General features: G+C 34.8%; 2 protein-coding genes across 6 annotated transcripts; one reads left to right on the top strand and one right to left on the bottom strand.

Moving 5' to 3' along the window:
- Positions 1-785: 785 nt before the first annotated feature.
- On the bottom strand, positions 786-5,582 carry LOC123267453 (negative elongation factor B). Its single transcript, XM_044732077.1, has 4 exons — positions 5,403-5,582; positions 4,399-5,337; positions 2,533-3,345; positions 786-1,010 (listed from the first exon to the last, which is right to left on the bottom strand). The coding sequence occupies exons 2-4, from the start codon at positions 5,299-5,301 to the stop codon at positions 870-872; spliced, it is 1,857 nt and encodes a 618-aa protein (XP_044588012.1). The 5' UTR covers positions 5,302-5,337; positions 5,403-5,582; the 3' UTR covers positions 786-869.
- Positions 5,583-5,785: 203 nt separating this feature from the next.
- Positions 5,786-15,303, top strand: LOC123267452 (protein split ends-like). 5 transcript variants are annotated; one of them, XM_044732073.1, is made up of 7 exons: positions 5,786-6,334; positions 6,409-7,065; positions 7,574-7,662; positions 7,892-8,056; positions 8,140-8,256; positions 8,335-8,697; positions 8,832-15,303. In XM_044732073.1, the coding sequence occupies exons 2-7, from the start codon at positions 7,038-7,040 to the stop codon at positions 14,718-14,720; spliced, it is 6,651 nt and encodes a 2,216-aa protein (XP_044588008.1). In that variant the 5' UTR covers positions 5,786-6,334; positions 6,409-7,037; the 3' UTR covers positions 14,721-15,303. The 5 variants fall into 5 exon arrangements, with proteins under 5 accessions (XP_044588008.1, XP_044588009.1, XP_044588010.1 ...); XM_044732074.1 differs by having other exon boundaries at positions 5,786-6,579; positions 6,671-7,065; XM_044732075.1 differs by having other exon boundaries at positions 5,786-7,065; positions 8,832-12,777; positions 12,811-15,303.
- Positions 15,304-15,682: the final 379 nt, after the last annotated feature.

Below are 15,682 nucleotides of genomic sequence, written 5' to 3'. Positions count from 1 at the left end.
ATTTCTTCTGCCATTACTAAATTATTTTCTTCAACAGAATTCAAAGAAGAATCATCGAACTGATTAAAATCGTACTGTGTCGTCACTTGAAAGTTCTAAACATTTTTAACCCATTTTAAACAAACTAATGAAATGCAAAATACTATTAATACATTTTTTTTAAATTACCTGTATGTTAAGTTGATCTTTTATGGGCCTAAAATGTGGGAAGAAATTTTGATTAAAATACTCAGAACTGCATTCGCTAATAGTAGTATCTGAAGATGAATCTTCTGCACCCAAATAAGTCTTATATAAACTTTCCAGCGACTTCAATGGCTTTTTAACATCAAAAAGTGATTCCAATGATTCCAAAAATTCTCTGTAATTTAACGGACCTTCTTCTAGCGTTTCATATTTATTTTTTTGTATATTTTTTTTAGCATTACGCCCTTTTACTACTTGAAGACTCTTGCTTTTTAATGGCGAAGATTCTTTCTGGGTTTTCGATGAACTTGTTGATGATCGTGACTGATTTTTTTCACGTATTTTGCGTCTCTTGAATAAAACTAATATTATTTTCAAGTATTACACAAATATATTTTAACTATATTATTTTACCTTCATGTTTTTACCTTCTAAAAGCTGACAATTAATACTTATGCAAGTAATAGGTAGTTACCACTTATAATTTGGAATGATTTATAATATTGGATCCAAATATAAATCAACTTAAATTATTTAAGCTTGTAAAAAAAAAAATAAAATATTATCCGAAACAGGTTAACTCAGATTGCGATAGTAACTTGTTTAAATAATATATTTTTTATTAAAAAAATTTTCTTTACATACTAAATTTACAATAAATCGAGTAATTTAGACATAAAGATTTATGTAGGCACTGATACTCCTAGAGGTGATGCTGAACAATCCATTCCCATGGTATCTTGTCCCAATGTAGCTTCTTCCATTGTTCGACTACCAATTTTTTCTCTGAGAGCTTCAAACAAAGTATGTACAGCTTCATTGTGCTAGAAATAAATAACAGGTTTATTTGTGTAATTAATTTATTTACAATTAAAGTCAAAAAAGGACATTCGGCAGCCGAAATGGAAGTAGATTTCATAATGAATAAAAAAAAACTACTAGGGTTGTATACAAAAAAAAAAAAAAAAAATCAGTGCAACAGCAAATTTTATAATTGGCATAGCGGAATAGGGCATAATTTTGAGACTACACATATGATATGGTACTCAAATTGAAGCTCATCTAAAGAACTTTCAGATGCAATTTACAGAGATTCAATAAGTTATCCCATTCAAAAGTTACTCGAGTAAGAAAGTGAAGAAATATGAATTTTTAAGATTTAAAAAATTTTGAAATCTTGGCATTTCTAAATTACTTGACCGATTAAGCTCATCTTCGAACTTGACCTCGGTATTTATCTGTAGAAAAAGTATGTTGAGTTTGGTAAAGATCCGTTGTAAATTGGCGACGCTATCGCCGTGACAAGTCGCGTTATATATATATATATATATATATATATATATATATATATATATATATATATATATATATATATATATATATATATATATATATATATATATATATATATATATATATATATATCGTGGTCATAAATTTAAGTATTTATTTATTTTTTTTTATTTATTTATTAATAATAAATGCCAAGGCACAAGCCAAATGGCAAGGTATGGAATATAATAATTCTTGTTGAACTGAAGATTTACAAAATAATACAATTTATACATGAAATTAACATGTGTAGATATATAACAAACAAAACTATAAAGTGATATAAGAATGAATTAAGCTTAACAATATTATAAATTTAAAAGTATATTTGGTAATAATTTATGATTAAATTTAATGAGATTTAAATAAGTGCATTTCTTATTTGGAGTAAAAGTTAACTAACATCTTGTAAAATTTAGCTAAACAAAATAATATATCATATTCGGATATATCATAGTCGGTTGAATCTGCTCTAATTTTCAGAAAAACTAAGTTTATGAAAGTCCTTTTAGATTCCTCAAATCGTTTTTTGATCCGTCGATTCGTTCAAGAATTACGAAATATTTAGAAACCGCTAATTTTACAATTTACAAAGTTTACAATCGGCTAATTTTATAAGTTTCTACAGTAAGAATTGGCTAAATTCACGTAGCCACAAATTTTTGTTTTTTGCTATTTTAGAATTGACTGAATTTATATTTGGTGAAATTTCCATTTCGCTAATTTCATTAATATCATTTTTTATTTGCGACTAATTTTACAAATGGCATTATCAACTAATTTTCAAATTTATAGTTTATAAACGTTCGAGTTTACAAATGGCTGTTATCCAGTAAACTTGAAAATATTCTTAAATTAATGTCTTCAATTGTATAAACTTTTGAACCACATGTATTTTGTGACAGCTCGTCGAGTTAAGTCGGAATATAGCAAAATTTTTCAAAAGTTCCGTGATGAGAATTAATGCAATAGTTAGATTTTTATTAAATCTATTAAAAGAAAATAATTAATTACCTGATTAGTGGGTTGGAGACCTTTCATCAAAGAATGCAACCTGGCAGTAGGAAGTTTTGGATAAATATACCAAAGTAATTTAAGTAAATGCCTCGTAACATTGTCCCTCCCTAATCCAGCGAGGAAAAATTCATCAAAAATTACGGTACAAAACGACTCGTTGGAAAACTCATCAGCCATATTCAGAATTAGCAAAGAAACAAGTGTATGAAGGAAAGGATCTTCAAAGGCACGGTGTCCTTGGCAGTTTGGAAGAATCGACAGAACTCTCATGAGCCCTCGAGAATCGCTCCTGGATTTACCAGCGCCGGTACCGACTCCACCGATACCTCCAGCTCCGCCAGAAGAGGCTGCTCCAAATCCTCCGGTCGCTCCTCCGACGTGAAGTGTATAGTACATAGACAGAACGGCAGCCACTCCAGATAGTTGAGCGTAAGCTTGACACGCATCTGGGGGCGGTCCCGAGTGTTCTATAATCGCTATCGCACTCTCTCGTTCATCTGGTGGTAGTTTACAGTTCAATTGTCGAATTTGATCGTCAACCATCAGCGACATCAGAGCGGGTAAAAATTTCGTGACTACTTGGCTGTCTAGTTTGGGTTCTTTGAAGTCTTGAGAGTCGATCATTTGCCAAGCAGATAGTCCAAGTGCCAACATTCTGAGAAGCAGAACCAATACTGCGTTGTCTCGTGGTAGAGATTCTCCGTTTATTAAGTGAAGAGCTATTTTGATTGCGCTACTCGCAAGAAAGTTTACTGCGTAAGGGTCACATAAAGTCATGCTCAGATCACCAAGAACTTGTTCCTGACCTCTCTGTAATAAATTTATTTATTTACCAACTGATTGTTTTTATTAATAATATTAATTCTGCAGAACCAAAAGGGCATTTAAAAATTTTTTTTTGCTCCAATCAACGTAAAAATGTTGAAAACATCAACATCTATAGAAAAAACGAGAAAAAAATTTTTTTGATTATTCGCCCTTATGGTTTTAAGAAAAAATTTTTCTATTCTCGTATCCTGTTTTTTCAGTTTATAATCAGTTATAGGTCAGAGTAAGAAAAAAAATTGCTAGGGTAATAGAAATTATCATTCCGTAATTTAATTAATATCAACAAATAATTATTTAAGTGAAAAAACGAATGAAAAATTAAGAAAAAATAAATTCATCAGGGTATTAGTTCTATGCCATCCCCATCGTTAGGATCATCTGTACCTAAGATTATAAAAAAAAAAAAAAAGATTTTTCAATATTTTTTAGAATATTACTTGATAATAATAAAAAAATTTCTAAACTATTACCATCGCTGAAAATTAAACTTTGATATTACCGATGAGATTTTTGTGGGACGGTGCCTGATGTACAAAAATAATTTAGGTCATCAAACTTGCTTCAAGATATTGATATTAAAGAATCATAACAATTCTCAAAAACAAAATTCTTTTTGAATGACTTTTTTAAAATTACAGTTCTAAATAGCTTACAAAACTTTTTTTTAAATGTTATGTTGAAAAAAAAATTAAAAATTTTTTTTTTTACAATCTTAGGTACAGTTGATCTTGACGATGTAGATGGCATATAGAACTAATACTTTGATGAATTAATTTTTTATTAATTTTTCAATCGTTTCTTTACTTAAATAAATATTTGGTGATATAAATTAAGTTGTGGAGTGATAATTTCTATTACCTTTGCAATTTTTTTTTCTTACTGTGAGCTATAATTGATAATAAATCGAAAAAAACAGGATACGCCCTTATGACTTTAGAAAAAATTTTTTTTCAAACCATTGGAGCAAAAAAAAATTTTTTTTATACGCCCTTATGGTTTTAGTAACGTGAAATCTTAATGAAGATAATTAATTACCTTTATACTGTCCAAAAAGCCTTGAAGTTCACGAGAGCGTTTGATGTCAACGTTTTTTTCCCTGATACATGCATCTAGGCACCAAGTAAATTTATGACAAGGATCAACAGAAATAATTTCTTGGACTTCTAAATCATGAAGAGCCATCAGTAGCTCAGCACGCAGTGTACAATAATGAATATTTTTTGTTCTCAAAAATAATGTCCTCAAAAACTGCAGAACCATGTCATAAAGTTTCACACTTGTACCAATCATGTGTGCTAACTTCTGGACGACTTCACCCTGCCTCCTTACTTTAGGCGAAGGTGAAAAAAACAACGAATTTAAATTTCCGTGATCAAAGAGCACTTGCTCTTTTTCAATAATATATTTACTGAACAAGGGTGATACTTCATCACCAAAGAGACTCTGATTATCCTTCCAAATCTGTCTTTTTACTTCAGTCTCAGCACTATTGTACAACTCTTTTTCTCTCACTAATACCCGTAGATACTTATCGTCAATATGCGGCGTATTTCTGAGAATACTCATCACCACAGGCCTCAGAGCTGGAACTCGAATGGCTGGAAAACTCTTCGAAAGTAAATCCTTAAGTCTTTTGTCTCCCGAACTTCCACTCTTCTCTCGCTCGGTTCCGATTTCATTTATCCGCTTCACCAGCTTTTCTCTCAGCTCCTCGAGGACCGATGCGTGAAAGTCCAGCCTTCGAACTCCATGAAGGTCCAGCAGCGGCAACATAGGTCTCAAAGATGCCAATAGAATTCCATTATCAATCTGGAATTGCTCAATAGCACTGAGCGGATCTGTACAGCTCGTTAGTGAATCTCTCAGGAAAACTTGCCCAGGTACGCCTAGATTTTCCAAACCGTCTCCAGCAGCTCGTCCATTATTTCTCGTCGTCATTTTTAATATACAATTTTATTTTATAAAAATATCAATCTGTCAAAACATAAATAAAAATTAATTAAAAATTCAAACATAAACAAAGTGAATTAAAAACTAACCTCTAGCTTAAAATAGTGATAATTAACAACACTTTGTGTTATGAGTTGAGTCAAAAAATTATATTTTTTATGTCTAAATTTTATTGTAAAATTTATTTTTAATTATTTACAATTATACATCTTAATTCATAATAAATAATACAGTAATTGAAATCAACAGTACGCCACCACACACTGACTATTTTTTTTTTTTTTTTTTTTTTTTTTTTATTATTTTTATTATTTTCATCAACCTGAAAGTGTGACAAGAGATCCCAGATGTCAGCAGTGGTAAATTACAAAACTTTAAGGAGATTTATCACTGCGCCGATAGAACGCGCGTTATGAAAATTTAAAATCCGCACCCTACTCTACAGTCAGTGTATTATTCACAGAGCAACGATTGTCGTACTGTCGTGTCTGATATCACAGCGTACATGAGTACAGAGCAGTCAGTCCAGCACAGCACCTTTTCAGCATTAGTATTCAGATACTAGTGTGCTCAAGTGTGTGCTAACCAATCAAAAGTGCCAAAAGCTTTTACGTACATGCATCTATAATTATATACTACGCATGCATATATACAAATACGTATATATGTACATAAAAACGTGCGCGTATAAGTGTGAAGCAAAGTAAGCTATAGATTACTTAAATTTGTCGACAAGACACTTGACAAAGAGGATACGAAAGTTCCCGCTAGATTTTTTATATGGCGGTATCAATAATTACAATATTATCTGTTATTTGTAATGAATGAATTTAATTGCTTAGTAATTGTCATCTACGACACATCTATCCTAGGTAAAAAAAAGTGAAGAAAACTAGTACCTAGTCCACTAGCCGCTATATACTAGTGTACACCGTAATTGTACAAGTGAAGTGAAGCAGTACAGTAGCATCGATCAAGACCGAGTATAAAGTACTGAGTACTTGTACAAGTACCTGTGTGGGTATAGTTTTATTATCAGCGAGATAATAATTAAAAAATTATAAACTAACTACGCATATTATTTTGTATTTTTAGTTGTATATTAATAAAGCGAAGGTAATTTTTAATTGAATGGACTTATTATGCCTGGTGGTGATTGTTTTGACTCGTGAATCTTTATTCGACTGGTATAGACTTGTATAGACGCGCGCATCCTGTATACACAAACCCACCATTGTGACGAAAAAGTTTTGGTCGCGCCAGCAAGTGAGCAAGAATATATTAAAATAAAAAATCTTAAAAGTACGGTAATAATATACGACACAATATTACATCAATTTGTTTTTTTGCTTGTGAGTGCTGATGTGATCACTGGATTACGTTATTAAGTTGCCTGAAGTTTCCTCTTGAGCTTAGAGCAAGTGAATGAGGTTGGAGACACACCTGGTGTCCAAGGCGATGTCGAGGCATCATAGCAGCTGGGTATCTAACATCCTGAATTGGCAATCAATCGTTCTGGAAATTTGCAATAAATTGGAGGATAATTATCATTTTTAATTAGTCATTATTTGCATTGTATTGTATTACAATACCAACCGATAAAGTTTATTTATTGAAGCTGAGACTTTCTGCTTGAGAAGAGTTTTCTGTAGAAAGTATTGCGGAATATAAAAAGGAATTTTAAAAAAGTGCTAATCTAGTTGCCCGCCACAGGACGGGTGGTTATGTTTCCCACTTTCATTGGAATACTAGGTAATTACTCAACAACTTTATTTATTTATTTCTATTATAATTATAATTGTTATTTAATTGTTACAATTATTATCATTATTGTTTCATTATTTCAGCTTTATAGTCTTTTGTTTTTATCATTATTATTATTAAATATTATTTTCTTTTACGATATAAATACATAAGTACTAAAGAAATTAACTGGTTTGGTTACGTATGTAATATGATAACTCACATATTTATTTTTATTAAGAAAAATTTTATTATTTATCATTGAAAAGATATAAATATAAATATAAATATAAATATATATATATATTATATATATATATATATATATATATATATATATATATATATATATATATATATATATATATATATATATATATATATATATATATATATATATATATATATATATATATATATATATATATATATATATTTCTGTACTTAATTTAATTGATGTCATTAGAAGGGAGGGATGTAATATTTATTATCAATGGTCCAACTTGAATTCTTCTAGACATACAATCGTGGTGGGAGGTCCCGAGTATAGCACACTTCTGCTCATTATTTAGGGCTGCCTTCAATCTCCTGGACTTTGATATCGAGGTATCTAATCCAATGCTAACTCGCTCCAGTAGCAAAATAAAAAAATGAAAAAAATATTTATGCATACACCCACTAGAGCAGTCTCCAACCCTTGCTTATTAAAAAACATATATTAACTCCGGCTTATAAGAGTCAACTTACGCTGTATCGCTGATTAATCAGTACATTTAAGTGTCATAACTGCTAAGTAATAACTGCTAAGTATCTAAATATTTATCATTTATTTCAGGATCTAGAGGAAGCTCTGTTAACAGACGGAGGTGCTGAAGGGCGTCTTGTGCAAGAATTAATCGTTCGACTACTTGAGGGCTGCTTGCCCAACGATACTCGCAATGATATCTCAACATTTAATTATCAGATGTTTTTACGTCGGCTTTTTCGCAAGAAATGCCAGGTAATTAAACTATTATTTTATTAATTAAGATTGATAATGTACTTATTTATATTGACATTTGTTTTATTTTGTTTCTTCTTAAGGAATACAACTGCGAAAATCCATTTAACACAGATGTAGATTTTGAACTTTTACCATTGCGACAAAAAGTTGAAATATTACGCGCCCTCTGCGACTTTAGGCTTGACGCCGAGGACGTGGTAGGTGATCGAATTAAATAATCAATTATCTTATGATATTAATGATTATTAAATTGTATAATTTAATAATTATTTAAGGAGTGTGCGCTGAGTAACTTAGACTCTGACAGTCTGAGAGTCGAACCATTGGGACATGATCGTAAGAATTCCGCTTATTGGTATTTCTACGGGACCCGACTATACAGAGAAGACTATATTGAAAATACAGAAGTCGGTGGTACTATTACACAGCGTCAAAGGGGTCGACCGCGTGATCGTAAACGTAAACGACGACAGTGCAGATCGCAGGAGGAGAAGCTGGTGGAAGAAGAAGAAGAGGAGAAGGAAGTTGATGATTATTTAAGTATAAATATCGGTGTTAAAGCACGAGATACTGTCTGGCAAGTTATCTGCTTCACTCAACAGGATTGGACGAGACTCGTTGACAAATTTCGGAACTCGGTGAGAAAGTCCATCAAATTTTAACATTTACCGGTTTTGTTACAATGTCTATGTGTTGTTCTTGTTCTTATTGTTGTTTATTTATAAAACGACCGGGAAATTATTTTATTAACAAAGTCATATAATTTCTATAGGAATACGACACTGAACGCAAGCTCTATCATACACTAGCTGAGGATTTTTTACCCGAGATACCAAAGCTTTTTGAGCTCAAGGAGAAACAGCAGAGACGTCGTCTACTTGAACGCAGTAACTCACGTGTACTTAACAGTCCAGAACCAATTAAACAATTAGAAAAACCAATAATGGTACGTGCTAAAGTCAAAAATAAAGTTGGGAAGAGTACGAAGAAGAGTGGACAGAGTTCTAAGGCAGGTGACAGTGAAGATGAAGCTCCACCGCCATTAGTAGCGCCACCGCCACCACAGAAGAAAGGACGTCAGACAAATAATTCACTGGCTTCTGCTGTCGGACAGATTATAATTCAAACAGGCGATGAAGTTGACAAGGTAGCTAATAAAAAAGGTGTAGGTAGACATGGAGTAAGTAGTTATGTTGCCCCCGGTTATCCTTACACGTTTGGAATTGAAGAGGAAGAAAGGCGTGTGGGTATGTACAAAGTACTTGAGAGTATTAAAGATCACGATGATGCGTGGCCATTTACTGATCCTGTTGAAGAAGAGTACGCACCTAGGTACTACAGCGTCGTACGTAAACCAATGGATCTCAAGACTATGGAGGATAAACTGGAAAACGGAGAGTACAAAACTATTCATCAATTTAAACGGGACTTTAGTTTAATTGTAGAAAATTGTCGACAGTACAATGGCTCTGAAAATGAGTATACGGAAATGGCGATTAATTTAAAGGAAGCATTTAATAATGCGATTGAACGATTTTTAGAGTCTGAACCGTCAAGCGATGAATGTCCTCCAAAATCCCCACCTGTGTCTGTCTCAGCGTATCCTTTGCGCACGAATACGCCTGCTGCTGCGGCGTTGTCAAACTCGCGGAAGCGTTATAAAAAATCAAATAAAAAATCTAAATCAAATAAAACGGATAAAAAGACAAGGAAAAGTAGAAATCGTAATGATGATGACGACGATGACGAGTGTGATTATGATTTTTATGATGAGGATGATGCCGGTGAAGAAGAACGAGTGTTGGACGCAAAAAGTTCAAGAGACAAAAGAGCAAAAAAACGATCAAAGAGTATGAAAGAACGCGAGGAAACGGAAGATGAGAATCAAGATGACGATGAAGATGGTGCAATATCGGAAAATACTGTGATAAAATCAAAAAGAAAAAAGTATGAAGTTAGCAAATTGTTACCGAAAAATAAACGTTTATCGGCCAAAGATGAAGATAAAGATGTAAAGGAAGATACGAAAAAAAATAGTACAGGGACGGGTAATAAAAAAGGGCAAAAAGATGCATCGATAAAGAATTCAAAAGATCATAAAGAAAATCGGAGTAAAAAAAAAGATAATTTTGAGGAGTATCATGAACCTTTGGATAATGTTAAAAGTAAAAGTAAACGAATAGAAAAGAAAAGTAATGAAAAAAGTACTGTACAACGCAATGATAAAATCAAAAAGAGTAAACAGAAAAAACAAGTTGAGGAGTTGGAAGACGATAGGTATTCAGATATTGAAGAAAATGGTAAGCAGTTAACGACGGAGAAGAAAAAAAATAGTAATAGCAGTAGTAGTAATGATAATAATAGTGATAATAATAGTAATAAGGATAAAATTGATCAGCGAATTAGGCGATCAGATAATGATAAGTCCGAGGATAAAAGTCCTGCACGAGTTAAAGATAAAAAATCTAAGAAAAAAAATTATGAACAAACTAAAAATGGTAAAGTCAATAATGATTGTGGAAAAGATCGTAAAAAGGAAGCTTCCGAAGTATCATCAGTTAAATTTGAATCCTCGCTTAGTGACAAAGATCTTGAGTCTTTGGATAGTTTAAAAGATCGGATAAGTGAGCGCAGCAGACGTGACGAAAAATTAAAACTCGAGCGAGAGAAGCTGAAAAAGACTCCAAAAAGTAGTAGTTTTGATGGATTCCACAAGAAAAATGTGCCTTCTAATGGTAATACCTTTCACGATAGTGATAAGGTAAATAATAAGCGAACAAAAGTTAAAAAATCTGGTAAAGATAAGAAGATAGATGAGAAAAATCAACAGGTTGATGTTAAAAGTAGTAGTAAGGTGAGTAAATCAAAAGGATCGAGGGTTGAGAGCCCGGCGATTCAAGCTTTAAATCAAGCGACAGCGCAGACCTTGAACGACATCAACAAATGGTTGGATGATGCTCCGCCGGTTGAAGAGTTCAATTCCAAAGCTGAGTCTCCTACTTTACAACCTTCGACAAGTGAGCCAACGCGCGTTCTTCCAGCTCCTGTTTCGGGTCCCAAAATCTCAGATCTCGCACGAAAACGTCCGGCTACGATGAAACTTTTTGGTACTCATGGCCCACCAAAACCAAAAAAAATCCAAAGAACAATTGATCGACTGCAACCGGGTAAGAGTAAGGGTAATCTTTTATTAAAGAAACCTATTGGTAGTAATAACAGTGGCTCTGATGTTACAAATAATCAATCTAATTCAGACACCAGTCAGCCTAAGCGTGAAAACTCGGATGAACCAAAATTAAGTCTGGGTTCAGTTCTAAAGAACGCTGACTCAATTCAACTGATTTGTAAATCTTTGGTGTCTTCTCCGACTGCTAATTTGTCTAATGAGGACGATGATGAAGACCGACCCACGTTGCTGAGCTCCACGGCGGCATTAAAAGAAGATAAGTCCAAAGAGTCAATGCAAGAAGCTGTTACTCCCAAGACTCAAGTCGAAGCAGTGAATGATACAAAAGAATCCGAAGAATCTCAGAAACCTAAATCAGCGACTCCGAATTTGAGCGCTTGGTTCAAGGCTTTTGGTGCGCCAAAATCTAAGAAAAAGGAGGAAGAAATCGAGGAGGTTGTTGTACCGAAAAAAGAAGAGGTACCAGAAGTAGCTTTGCCGCATCGACAGCGAAGACATAGCGCCGGTGGTAGTAGTGTTAGTGAATCAGTGTCTAGCTTTTCACAAGAATCACCGCCAGGGTTGAGTGTAAGATCACCACAAACGCAATCAGCAATCACTACTCCAGGAATTGAGCAGCCTGTTCGTGCTGGATTTTATCAAGATGCTTTGTCGACTGGCAGCAGCCCTTACAATAGTCCTTATTATACAACACCGCCAAGATACAGTGCACAATTACCTCCTACACCATCACCCCAAAACCATCCACTGTCACCCGCATATCCTTCTTCAGCTGCTTATGAACAGAATCCTCTGTATCCTCCTCAGGCGTCTCATCAAGTTTACCAGAAACCAGCGAGTAATGAAAATCCAACAGAAAATTACAATTTTTATCCGCAAAATTCCCCTCAAAACGACGCTTATCAGCAGCAATTATCAAACAGTCCAAAGCCATCACCGGTTTATCCCCAACCGTCACCTCAGTCTGTACCAGCAGTTTATCAAAATTCACCTCAAACTACGCCTCCAAATTATTCTCAACATTCACCTCAACAGCCCCCGACGCCAAATTACTCTCAACCATCACCGCAGCCGCCTGCTACGAATTATTCACAACCATCACCCCAACAGCCGACTCCACCGAGTTACTCACAACCGTCGCCTCAACAGCAGCAACAACACTCTCCGTACTCTCACCAAACTTCACCTCAACCGCCGACGAACTATTCACAACCGTCACCTACTCAGCAATCGAATTCTTCATACTCAGTACCGTCTCCAAAGCCGCCACCACCGAGTTACTCTCAAGTTTCTCCACAACCTCCGAGCTATTCACAAACGTCACCTCAACCGATTGCCAATTACTCTCAACCATCGCCTCAGTCTCACAATTTTTCACAACCATCACCGCAGCCGCCAAAGTCTTATACTCAACATTCGCCCCAGCCGCCACCAGCTTACTCTCAGCCGTCGCCGCAAAGTTTGAATTACTCGCAACCATCACCTCAGACGCCGCCAAGTTACTCACAACCGTCCCCACAAACGCCGCCAAATTATTCTCAACCTTCACCACAGGCACCTCCAAATTATTCTCAACCTTCTCCGCAAGCGCCTCCGAGTTACTCTCAACCATCGCCACAAGCTCCACCGAATTACTCTCAACCGTCACCAAATTATTCGCAATTGTCGCCACAACAACCGTCAACTACTCCTGTACCAACAACGTATTCGGCTCAACCTTCGCCACAGCCGCCGAGAAATTACTCCCAGCCTTCTCCACAAGTGTCACCGTGCTTGCAACCGGCTCTGAGACAGGCACAGCCAAACTATCCCCAGCAGTCACCTAGACAAACAGCACCAACGCAAATTTACGCACAACCTGAAAAAATCACCGAAGAATATCAATCCTCTGCACCACCTTCGTACCCGCAAGGAATCAAATCAAATCACTTATCTTATGCGAACTCTGGTGTCACAGCTCCAGGAATACCTGAACCTGACAGGCGAGTATCAGAGTATTACAAATCAGAAGATAAGCTCCAGTCAGACCCACCATTGGGACTGAACAGCAATCATCAGGTGTTTCATCAAACGAATCAATTTAGTCAGCTGTATTCAAATAACTTCCCCATAAACGAGAGAGTATCTTGTCCACCGACTGCCATAGATTCTCAGAGGTCTACTACAAGGATAAGCACTCCCCAAGATCCTCAACAGCAGCCGCAAACTCAAGAACGAACTTATGAAAATACAGAAACTTTAAAATATACTCAACAACGCCAAGACCAACAGCTACTGGCATTCCAGCAAAATTTGCCTGGTCACGAAACTATTTATCAATCAACAGCCGGTTTCCAGGCAACACCTTATTCGATGCCTAATCCAGCGTGTCGACCGGTGTATTCAAGTTCTCATTACTACGATACTAGTTCTAAAACAAGCGGACCGGTCACTAGTGTCGCTTCAACGTTGCCGCCAGTTAAAAAGCGTATGTACAACGAGCCAACTGGTGATTCTGCGAGAAATTGTATTCCGCAAGAATCAAGATCAGGACAAGAGCAGTACGGGTATGACCAAATGATATCTTTGGGCACATCTGAAGCGTCTATAGTTTCTGGACAGTATGACGGCACTTATGGCTTAGCAGATTCTGTTGCTGGTAATCCAGCGTACGCAAGATTGAGTCTAGGTCTCGTGGGTAGAAGTACCAAAGACCAGCAGCAGCTACTGTCAATACCCAGGCCTTCCAGTAAAGATTCTCTGGTATACTCCAGGACGTCTAGTTCCGAGTATGACTTGAACCTACTTCAAAGTATGCAGAGTACTAAAGGAATGACAGTAGCTTCAATGCAACGTCGTGAAACTGCTCCAGTATCTGCACCGGCTCCAAAGGCCAAAAAAGGAAGAAAGAAGGCGACTGCTGCTGCTGCTGCTGCTGCTGCGGCGGCGGCAGCAGCGGCTCAACAGCAATCGACAACTTTACCCAATCATTCGTCAACGATTCCAGGATTCCCGCAGTATCCTGGGAACCCTGCGGATATCGTGGGCTTAAAAAATAGTCCTGTGCCCCCTGGAAGTGCCTTCAACTTTACGGCACCCGTCAGTGATGCCAACAATGCATCTTTCTACGACAAAGAAGCCTCCTCTGCTGCTGCGGCTGCTTTTGCTTTTCTGGGTGACCTACGTAGCCCCAGTAGTTACTACAATATTTTAAGACAACAACAACAACAACAACAGCAGCAGCAACAACAACCACAGCCTACGACGCCAATGAATGAATCGACGCAGCAAGCTAACAAATTAAATAACCAACCAAGAAATTATCCTCATCCGTTTTTACATACTACCCAAAGACCTGCTGCTTATGGACCTCCCGTGTCGCCTTACGTTAGCCCTCATGCCCCAAATATCAGTGTTGATCCAGCTGCTTATCAACAGTACCTACATTCCTACTACGCACTTCAACCCTCAACGCATCCTCGCTCGTGGCTATAGTATTCAAAGCCACTTAACTAAATAGACACTAATTATTTTTAATATTATTTATTATCTAATCATTTATATTAACTCTATAGTTCTTTACTTTCTTCAATGATTATTATTATTTTTTATTTACAAAACTAAAGTGTCATCAGCTCTCTAACAAATACAATCCACGTAAGCTGTATAATTGTTTTCTTCTTTAGTTATTTTATACTGTAATTAGATTTTTTTATTTTATACTTTTCGATGATTGCAGAGAATCGCATTTATATATTTAATTAAAAAAAAATGAAAGACTAATATGAAATTTTTAGACTAATTATTGACCATTGTATGTACTTCTCAGTGATCATTGAAATTTATTATAGAGAAAAAAAAAAAGAAGCCAAAAAGTGGCATATTCAATTAGAATTTTATACATTTTATCAAACAAAAAAAAATAGTATGTATTGAATAAATAAATCTCATCCCTGTAATAATTATATGTTTGTAGTTATGTACATAAAATAGGTAATTCGAAATGCGGATCAAGTTTATTTCGTATGTATCAAAAAAATTATTCAAGTAAAAGATTTATTTAAACATAAAGAAATGTAACTAATTAAATTCATATATAATTATGATTAATTATTAAAAATAAATATTATCTAAAAAAAATAAAAAACAAAAGATCCCTGAATGAAGTGTAAGTGCTAATTAATAAAATTAAGATAATAATATACAATTTGAATTTATAAGAAAAGATAAAATATATGGCAATCATTTTTGAAAAATGATTAAGTCACATGTAGCTCATTGAAAATTTTTATTACACTTGATTTATATATTATTATTTAATTTTATTTTGTAAATAAAATACATATCCTTTATGTCTTCTTCTCCATTTTAAAAATACATTGTATTGTTATTTATATAATAATAAATAATTAAAATAAAAATATCAAAGAGTGTATTGAAGAGAGTAAGGGAATTGT

The sequence above is a fragment of the Cotesia glomerata genome, linkage group LG6 (assembly GCF_020080835.1).
Source record: "Cotesia glomerata isolate CgM1 linkage group LG6, MPM_Cglom_v2.3, whole genome shotgun sequence".
Taxonomy (NCBI): domain Eukaryota; kingdom Metazoa; phylum Arthropoda; class Insecta; order Hymenoptera; family Braconidae; genus Cotesia; species Cotesia glomerata.
Note: the sequence above shows the minus strand (reverse complement) of the source record. Positions and strands in the feature narration are given on the sequence as shown.